General features: G+C 36.5%; 1 protein-coding gene across 1 annotated transcript; it reads left to right on the plus strand.

The window, feature by feature from the left end:
- Positions 1-776: 776 nt before the first annotated feature.
- LOC100780404 (pyruvate kinase isozyme A, chloroplastic) lies at positions 777-7,095 on the plus strand. Its single transcript, XM_003536151.5, has 6 exons — positions 777-1,477; positions 1,676-1,766; positions 1,852-2,045; positions 4,068-4,189; positions 5,389-5,867; positions 6,431-7,095. Exons 1-6 carry the CDS (start codon positions 953-955, stop codon positions 6,730-6,732), a joined length of 1,713 nt encoding a protein of 570 aa, XP_003536199.2. The 5' UTR covers positions 777-952; the 3' UTR covers positions 6,733-7,095.
- Positions 7,096-10,683: the final 3,588 nt, after the last annotated feature.

The raw sequence follows: 10,683 nt of genomic DNA on the forward strand, positions 1-10,683 counted from the left end.
CTTAAGAAGTAATCTTTAAAAATACTGATATTTATTTAAGAGATATATTTTATCTAATAAATATATTTTCAAACATACAAACTTAACCGTTGAATTCAAACCTTGTGAGTTATGAGTGACTTTGAGAAAGATGACAAGGTTATCTCACGTGGTCACTTGTAGTCTTTAATAAAATGTATTTTCAATTTACAATTTTTTCACCCAAAAATATATCCTTTATGTCGTGTGTCTTTTACATTTTAATGAAATGAGATGAAAACATGGTCATCAATATAAGCCTAGAATATGATGTGGGTTGAGATGATACTATTGTTGCTGGTGTGAGATTCACTCAATTCAACATTATCTTATTTTATTCACAAATTAATGTCACCAATTAACACATTTAAATGCTATTCTACTTCCATTACAAATCTTCATAACATTTGTTCACAAATTATTTCTATTTATATTTTTTTTGTTTGCATATTCCTATTTATATAATATCAATAGTCCCCCCTAAAAAAAGTGCAAAAATAAAAATAAAAATGAAATTCCTAGTGACATTGTTCATTAGCTAACACGGACAACAACGATCAACACACATCACACCACTTTTAATATCCCTAATAATAACAAATTTAAATTTGAAAAATCTTAAAAATAAGTTATACGTATTTTTAGAAATATTTTAATTTATATTGATAGTATATTGTATTAAAATTCTTCTTAGTTTATATTTTTTACTTATACAGTAGTGGTACTAGTAGTAGCATAGCATTTACCCTAATGAAAAACACACTTCTTGCCAGCACATCACAGTACTTCACCTCGTAGTCTCCGCAGTTGGGGTTTAGAGACAACTGCAACTCCGTTAATAACAACACAACACTCAAAACCCAAAACACTTTATACTTTCTTCACTTCGAACTCGCACTTCGTTTCCCTCTCTATCTCTCCGCCACGCGCCACCATGTCAGTCTCACACTCCCTCCAGCTCCGCCTCTTCACCCCTCCCCCCACCGCCATTCCCACCCACAACCACCTCCCTCCCCCCACCCTCCTCCTCCCGCGCGCCGCCCACCGCCGCTTCCTCTCCCTCCGCGCCTCCTTCTCCCCGGAAACCCTGGTCTCCGACAACAACGGCGCCCCCTCCCCCCCGCCCCCCTCCGATCCGAGCTCCATCGAGGTGGACTCCGACACGCAAGCCGAGCTCCAGGAGAACGGCTTCACCAGCACGCGCAGGAACCAGCTCGTGATGCACTGTGGGCCTCTGCCACGTGCGGCTTCGAGCAAGTTGGAGGCCCTCGCCGTAGGTGGCATGAACGTCGCCAGAATCAACATGTGCCACGGCACCAGGGAGTGGCACAAGGAGGTCATCGACCGCGTCCGCCGGCTCAACCACGAGAAGGGCTTCGCCGTCGCCATCATGATGGACACAGAAGGCAGCGAGATTCACATGGGCGATCTCGGCGGCGCTTCCTCCGCCAAAGCCGATGTACTATTACTACTATTAATTAGTTTCCCCTTTTTGTTATCATCACTTCTTCAATTCAATACTCATTCACCAACAAGGCTCGGGTTCGAGCCTTGTGAGGGAAAAAATGTGGTCGGATACTCTATACCAATAACATGGTTACCAAATAAAAAATTCAGTACTCATTGTCATTGTATTGTGTTACTCTCTTGCTTGCAGGACGGTGAGATCTGGACATTCAGTGTTAGAGCCTTCGATTCGGCTCTTCCCCAACACACCATCAATGTCAATTATGAAGGCTTTGCCGAAGGTTAACTAACTTCACCAAATTTTATCTATTGTTTGTTTGTTTGTTGTTAGACTCTAATGATTGCAATGTGATTGTGATGTGGCAGATGTGAAAGTGGGGGATGAGCTTTTGGTGGATGGAGGAATGGTTAGGTTTGAGGTGATTCAGAAGATAGGTCCAGATGTTAAGTGCCGTTGTACTGATCCTGGCTTGTTGCTGCCGAGGGCCAATCTCACATTCTGGAGGAATGGTAGTTTGGTGCGAGAAAGGAATGCCATGCTTCCTACTATTTCTTCCAAGGTTGTCAATTCCTCCTTTGCCTTTTGCTTCCTTGCATTGCATCTCTTCATTGCTATTTTTTTCCGGCAAAGAATAAAATCTATTTTTGTCATCAACTTTGCCTTAAGTGAAGAAATGAAGCTTGTCGATGCTATAGTATTACTATTGTTGTATTATTCAATCCTATTCCTAGGTCACAGTTGGGAGCTACTGGTGTGCATAGGTCCCTAGAACTCTAGCAACCATGAGTTTATCGAGTTATACAAAAGGTTTATAGTTATTGTATACAGTTCTTATCAGGCTACTGACCTGGAATATCATGCAGAGATTAGGAATTTAGAATAGATACTATCATACAGAGCCAATGGTCTGACAATGAAGGAACATGTTGGTTGTGATGATTCTAAACTGTAAGTGTTAGGCACTCTTATATGGGGAAGGGAAAAAGAGGGATTTAGGCTATAACAAACTTGCATGCATGGCAACAAGTGTAGGAAGAATTGTGGTAAAGTTAGATGATGGCTTAGATGTAAGGGAAGAAGCGGTAAATGAGAGAGGAAGGCAATCATTTGATAGTTTCAGAATGATTGTAGCTACAGGGCAGAGAAGTTTTCCTTCTCTGTCTGGTTTTATTTCATTCTCATTTTCTATACCTGCAAATTCCCTTGTAACCAGAGCCCTGTTATCTAAGTTTTTTTTCTCTTGAATAGTGAGATTCCATTTCCTATCAATTGGTTTCAGAGCTCTGGTCCAGGAACCGTGGTACTGGATTCTATGATGAAAAAGTGGAAAAGCATTGAGAGGTTGAAATTCTTGAAAATTATCAAGAGGTTTGAGCGTTGGAGGAAGGAAGAACAAGGACATTGGAGAAGATTGAAAATTCTAGAATTTGAAGGAAATGAAGCATATGGGTGTGGTTGATCAAGGTGGAGGAGTACTTTGCTGCAACAGGAACACTTGAGGCAGAGAGGCTACCAAGGGCTGTAAAGACTCTTAGAAGCTGTGCTTTCAACTGGTGGCTTCGGTGGAAGTTATGCAACCCTCAAGCAACTTTGTTTGAGTTTGTAAGGCAGTGCTCAAGCGATTCCAGCTTTAGTATGACTCCGATATACCAGTCATGTACTGGATGAAGACCCAAAATTAGAGCAATCTAATGGTTTTGGGAAAGATTATGATAACCATGTTGCTTGATTCCTCAAGGGATTAATTTAGGCTATATTCCCCCAATTTATCTAACTGATCCCCTAACTAATTTTTCTAACTATCCTTAACCATTTTTCCCTTCCCTAACAGTATCACCAAGGGCAAATTGATAACTTTTTTTGCACTATTATCCACCCATTGTGTGGTCATACAAGAAATGTTAAAATGAATGTGTGGTCATACAAGGAAAGATAGAATATAGAATGACGTTATGTGAGAGAAGATTGGTGTAGCACCCATTGAGGAAAAGATTACAGAAAATCAGTTAAGGTGGTTTTGGCATGTACAAAGAAGGCCACAAGAGGCACCAATTAGAAGAGTAGATTGCATGATTTTTAGCTCGGGGAAAAGGAGAGAGGGAGACTGAAAAGGATGTTGGAGGAAATCATCAAGGGAGATCTTAGACTTAATAATATTTCTGAAACTTTGGTTTTTAATCGTACCAAATAGCGTCGTGTGATCCATGTAGCCGACATCCCCTAGTGGGATAAGGGTTTGTTGTTGTTGTCCACCCATTGTAGGCCTTGGGGGAAACATGTGGACTATGATTTGTATTGATCTTGGATCATGACAAGTTGATGACAAAACCACGTCCAAGATCTTAAAAATTTTGAACCTTTTCAATGTATATGGTAATGGCAGGTGATTTACCATGCTGCATTGTCGATCGGTGGTGATTTCTAAAGTCTAATAGTTATCATGCAAATTTGGGGGGCTTTATGCTTTTAACCATTCATGTTAGATTTCAGGTGGTTCATGTATTGATGCCAATTTTCCTTTAATCAGAAAGACCATCTGTCCCAAATAATGTAATTCATTTATCTGATTTTCCATGTGCAGGATTGGTTAGACATTGATTTTGGTATTTCTGAGGGTGTTGATTTTATTGCTATTTCATTTGTCAAGTCTGCTGAAGTTATTACTCATCTTAAAAGCTATATTGCTGCACGATCTCGTGATAGGTATGCACTGAGCTTTTATTTTATTTCCTTTTAAAGTTATTAGCAACACATAATTTTTAGTACTATTATTTTATCACCATTGAGAAGTATACTGTTATTATTTACCCCTTTTGTTATATTAAGGAATCTTAATTAACAAGTAACACCATTGACAGAGTTTCATGAATTATGGAATTATATCAGATTCAGTTTCATCTCCTTTCTTAGATTTATGTCCATATATCGTATCCTCCAAATTTGTGTCTCAATATTTGAATGTGCCTTGATCCTTTTCTGTGGACCTACATATTGAGTTAGCTTTTTTGACAAATGACTTATCTGAACCAAACAGACACCAGAGGTGCTATTGACAGGTGTGTTCAAAGGGCGGCCTTGCCTCAAACACCAGATGATCTAATCCTCCTGGTGCTTCTTGCCCTTTTGCATTTGGCATGCTTTTTGAACCCTTTAATGAGACTTCCTTTTTGTGTTGAATACCACATGAATTTCAGTGAGGTGCAAAGTCTATCACCTTACCTGAATCTAAAAAATATAAGGTGGTAAAGAATGCAAATGAGTAAAGGGGCCTTCCCTTCAAACACCAAGAGGTTCTGACCCTTTCACTGGTTCTTCATCTCAATTCCTTTGGCATGCCTTTTGCCACCTTTGTGGGGTTGAGTTAGGTCCTAAGTCCAAATTCTAAGATAGGCTCAATAACAGATTTGGCCTCCTTTAACTATGCTCTAAATGTCTATTTCTTGGTGTAAGGTGGTGTGTTGAGATCCCACATGGACTAGAAATATTGCCAATGTGGTCCTTATAAGGCATGCCCAAGCCAATGTCACAATTTTATCATCTTTGCCCAAGCCAAAACCTCTAAAATGAATCAAGAGGAACTGATGTAAACCCTTAGAACAGACCCAATATTCTCCAAAAATCTCAAACAGCTTATTCCAAACAAAAATAACTGCAGGACAGTGCCTAACAATATGGTCCCGGGTTTCTGCACAAATACCTGCATATACCAAACATGTTGGAGGACAAAGTGGTGAAAGTTCTGTGCTTTTGTAATATGACCTTTAATGTTAATCCTGTTAAGATCAGCACTTCATACAATTTTATGCACTGTTTTCAATGTCGCCTTTATTATATATATTTTTTAATATGCTAACATTGAGAGTTGAGATTAACATACTGTAATGTGATGAATCTGGTGACAGTGATATTTCTGTCATTGCAAAGATAGAAAGTATTGACTCATTGAAGAACATAGAAGAGATCATTCTAGCGGCAGACGGAGCTATGGTGGCACGAGGAGACTTGGGAGCTCAAATACCTTTAGAACAGGTTCCATCTGCTCAACAAAGGATTGTTGAAATTTGCAGGCAATTGAATAAGCCTGTCATTGTTGCCTCTCAGCTACTTGAATCCATGATTGAGTACCCTACACCTACCAGAGCTGAAGTTGCAGATGTTTCTGAAGCAGTCAGGCAACGAGCTGATGCTTTGATGCTTTCTGGTGAATCAGCCATGGGCCAGTACCCTGAGAAGGCCTTAACTGTTTTAAGGAGTGTCAGTTTGAGAATTGAGAAATGGTGGAGGGAAGAGAAACGCTATGAAGCTATGTTGCTCCCATCGGTTGGGTCTTATTTTTCAGAGAAGATATCTGAAGAAATCTGCAATTCAGCTGCTAAGATGGGTAAGCCGTCTTTAAGCCTTAAAACTTCTTTGTTTTCCTTATTTTTTATGACTTTCACTGTTGCATATTTGATTTGATTTGCCGCATCAGTGTATACTGTTTAAAAGTTCAAACTTAAATTATTTTTTATAGGTTGCTTTACTACTTTCCTATTGTTAAAAGTTTTATAATCAAGGCAATGAGCCTAAAACCATGATAGTTTCTGTAAGAATGTCTGTTTAAAGAAATGTATATGCTTCCTCCAAAAAAAAACACAAAAGAAATGTATATGCTGGAAGTCTTTAATAATAATTCATTATTGTTTGTCTTTTTCATACCATAATATAACAGGCTGATTGTGTTCTTGACCATTGATATTCTTTGACGACCATTTCACAGTATATAGTTTTCATATCTGAAACACTATATAATGATTAATGACTGGTTAAAACACTTGTTTTACTCATGTAATTTTCAGTCTCTTCTAATGTTCAAGAGAACCCGAAAGCTCTTCTTAATTTTCAGTTTTGTTTGCTTTTTAGTTGTTTCATGATGTATGCTAACTTGAGACTTAACTTTGGCAGCCAATAATTTAGAGGTGGATGCACTTTTTGTGTACACAAAGACAGGGCACATGGCATCTCTATTGTCACGCTGCCGTCCTGACTGCCCAATCTTTGCTTTTACTACCACTTCATCTGTGCGTAGGCGTCTGAATCTTCAGTGGGGCTTGATACCTTTCCGCTTGAGCTTCACAGATGATATGGAGAGCAATCTCAACAGAACCTTTTCATTGCTCAAGGCCAGAAATCTGATCAAATCAGGTGACCTTGTCGTTGCCGTCTCTGACATGTTGCAGTCAATACAAGTGATGAATGTTCCTTGAGAACATGTTCATTTCTTCTGAAAGCCAACATAGCCGTTTGTTCAAAACCTGGGATGCTGCTAGAGGACTAAAATGGGCAGAGACTACACGAATGAATTTTGTCGTTCTGTCATTTTAATTTATAGGACGCTACTGAAGTTTGGGAGAGTTAATATTATGGCCTTGAAGTTCTTTATTTTATTGCATACACCTTCAAGCTCTAGATGTCTTTTTTAGTCGAGTGAGATAGTATAGCGTAGTTACCCTTTTAAATTGTAAGGCACATATGCATTTCCTATGTTTATATCATGATATTAGCTGTCCACTTCAATGTTGACTAAAATGTGAAGGTTGCAATAAAGATTCCATTGTAGTTGCCTATCATTATGCACAATGTATTTGTCCTGTGTAAACTAAATGTTACAGTGCATATCCGCAGCAGTTAAATGAAGCAGTATTTGGTACAGCAAGTAGCTCATTGGTGAGTATAATACTTAAACTATGCACTTGAACACACTAGATCTTTTTTATACATATCCACATTTATTTTTTCTCATTTATTTTATTATTTTTCTCTATTTGGCCGTGATTTCAGTTGAGATTTTATGTTCTTCAAATTGGCAGTGTGTAATATACTATGTTTTATTTATTTTAATTCCATTGACGTGCAGTTATTGGAATTATGCTAAATTAGTATATTCTTAGACCAGAAACCTCCCATGATCAGATGAAATCAAACAATGTATTCCACTTTTGGAAGCCTTAAACACCATACCCAGTAGCGTGAATCCTGTGTAAAACTTTAAGGGATTTTTTAGATTATTAATTATAGAAAATAGATTATTAATTATAGAAAATCAACAGGATCTTGAAACTTATGATTCTCACAAACAATAAATAATCAAATAATGCATACTTTTCTCCATAAGAAGATTTTTTTCCGGTATATTTTGATTTCCTTGAAAAAGGAAATAAACAAGATTTCACTTCCTTAGACTATTCTTTTTACCTCTCTACTGTGATGGCTATAGATTAGAAATAACTTTTTGAAGGGGATCTTGTTTCACGTTAGTGGGTATTAACTCCCTTTTATAACCACTACTCTCGTCAATTTTATAACCACTACTCTCATTAAGTAGCAGTTACTTTCAAAAACTTCTTCTATTTAATCCAATTATAATTTAGTCTTTAATTCTTAATTATTTATTTATTAGTTCCTACATAAGTCACATGTACATAGACTACTAAACATTATGAACTAAATAAATAAATAGATTAAATTAACATAATGCGCATTAAAAAAATGACTAAATCATTTTATACATTGGGTACATAATAATTTCATGATTAAGGATAGGAACCAATTCGAGTCATGACGATTGTACATCATCTAATCGACATAGTCCCTTCCATGTACTATAAATTAGTCTTTTCCTTAATATGATCATTAGTTAGGAGTACATAATTGGTCCAACATAATGTCTTCATTCAAGACAAAATCTATTAACATTACTCTAACACAAACATGCATGAAAACATAGAGAACAGGTAATCAGAAACATATCATAATTAAGCTCAGAGTGTCACTAAAATGCATAAGATAAATTACATTTAATGATCATCAATAACAATAATGCCCATACTTTCAACATGTTCTATAATGTCTTGGGCGGTAATCCCTTATTCAAAGGGTCAGCTATCATAAGGTTTATGCCAATATATTTTATTGACACTCTTTGTTTCTGAACTTCTTCCTTCACGGCAAAGTACTTCAATTCCACATGTTTAACACCCTTAAAGTACTCGTCGTTCTTAAAAAATCTGTTGCAGAGTTATCACAATACATTTTCAGCGGTCTAGCAATACTGTCGACAATTCCAAGCCCTGAAATAAAGTTCCGCAGCCAATTAGCTTGAATTGTAGCCTTAAAACATACTACAAATTTAGCTTTTAAATGCAACAACAACTGATGCATACAAAATTGCTTCCATTTGTTTTCGTTCCATATCATTTTTAGGACATTGTGCGAGACTAAATTTGTCTCCTTTTTAAATTAGAACAGGTGATGTTAAACACCTTTCCATCTTGAATCTCTCTAGTACTTTATTGATATATGCTTTCTGAGGTAAGCCTAACAATCCTTGTAATCTATTACGAAATATTTTTATCCCTATCACATAACTTACCTCACCCATATCTTTCACTTCAAAGTTTCTAGAGAGAAATTTCTTAGACCAAGATCGTTAGTTGCAAGAAAGATATCATCAATATACAAAATTAGAAAATAACCTTTCTCCCACTGACCTTCAAATACATACACTGATCAACAATATTTTCCTTAAATCTAAAGGAAATAATGGTATCATTAAACCTCAAATACCATTGGTAGGAAGCTTGCTTTAAGATTGTATATTGGTTTCTTTAGTTTGCAAACCATGTGTTCATTTCCCTCAACTGAAAACTCCATTGGTTGGTCCATATAAACATTCTCTTCTAAATCTCTATTAAGAAAGGTAGTTTTCACATCCATCTGATGTAACCCTAAGTCATAATGGGTCATTAATGCCGTGATAATCCTGAAAGAATCCTCTCATGAGATCGGTAAAAACATCTCTTTGTAATCAATGCTATCTTTTTGAGTAAATCTCTTAGCAACAAGTCTAGCCTTGTAACATTTGAGGTTGTCATGAGAGTCATGTTTAGTCTTGAAGATCCACTTACAACCAACTCTCTTACAATCCTTTGGTAATTGTACAAGGTCCCAAACATCATTATGTTCCATGAAATTTATCTCTTCTTTCATGGCATTTAACCACTTCTCAGAATTATCATAGCTTACAGCTTGTGAAAACAAAACTGGATCATTATCATTAATGCTTAAGTTTGTTTTTGTTTCATGTCGGTATACCACATAGTCATTCAAAATAGTTGGTCTCCTTTCTCTTTGAGATCTCCTTAATGCTACTTCTTGCGATTCTTCCATAATAGGTTCATTATGTATCATGGACTCATTATTGTGTTGTGCTTCTTCATTATTGTTTGTAACAATAACTAAATGAGCAATCATCTTACTGATAGAGGCACAAGCTAAAGGAACTTACACTCTAACTTCTTTAATTTCCACTTCTCATGGAACTGTACTTCCACTAATTTCACCATTTTCAGTGAACCTTACAGTTTCGACATTTCTCATACTATGATTAGGACAATAAAACATATATCCCTTTGACTTTTTTAGATAACCAATGAAATATCCACTGATTATTCTAGCATCCAATTTTCTTTCTTGCGAATTATAAATCTTTATTTCTGCCTGACAACCCCAAACATGCAAGTGCCTTATACTAGGTGTCCTATTTGTCCACAGTTCAAAATGTGTCTTTGGAATTTCCTTACTAGGAATTCTATTCAACAAATACGTGGCAGTTTTCAAAATATACATCCACAAAGATACGAGTAAATTTGAATTGATTAACATACTCCTAATCATATCCATTAAAGTTCTGTTAAGCCTTTTTGATACACCATTTTGTTGTGGTGTACTAGGCATTATGTATTGCGCACAAATGCTACGTTTCTAAAGAAGTTTAGCAAATGGACCTGGGTGTTGCCCAGTTTCATCGTATCTTCTGTAATACTCACCACCTCTATAAGATCTAATAATTTTCACCTTTCTGTCTAATTGTCTTTCTATTTCATTCAAGTAAATTTCTAAGACATCCACTACCTGAAATTTCTCATGCAGTACGTAGACATAACCATAACGTGAATAATCATCAATAAAGGTGATAAAGTATCTTTCCTTTTCGAAAGAACTAACATCAAAAGGTTCACAAATATTAGTATGCAAAATTTCAAGAACCTGAGTGTTTCTTGTAGCTCCTTTCTTTGTTTGTTTTGCTTGTTTTTCCTTAATACAACCCACACAAATATTTAGATCCGTAAAATCTAGATAAGGAAGAATTTCATTCT

The sequence above is a fragment of the Glycine max genome, chromosome 10 (assembly GCF_000004515.6).
Source record: "Glycine max cultivar Williams 82 chromosome 10, Glycine_max_v4.0, whole genome shotgun sequence".
NCBI classification, from domain to species: Eukaryota; Viridiplantae; Streptophyta; class Magnoliopsida; order Fabales; family Fabaceae; genus Glycine; species Glycine max.

Coding starts and splice junctions, on each gene's coding strand:
- LOC100780404 (XM_003536151.5), top strand. CDS start 953: ATGTCAGTCTCACACTCCCTCCAGCTCCGCCTCTTCACCCCTCCCCCC. Junction 1,478..1,675: donor CTTCCTCCGCCAAAGCCGAT/GTACTATTACTA, acceptor TCTTGCTTGCAG/GACGGTGAGATCTGGACATT. Junction 5,868..6,430: donor CAATTCAGCTGCTAAGATGG/GTAAGCCGTCTT, acceptor TAACTTTGGCAG/CCAATAATTTAGAGGTGGAT.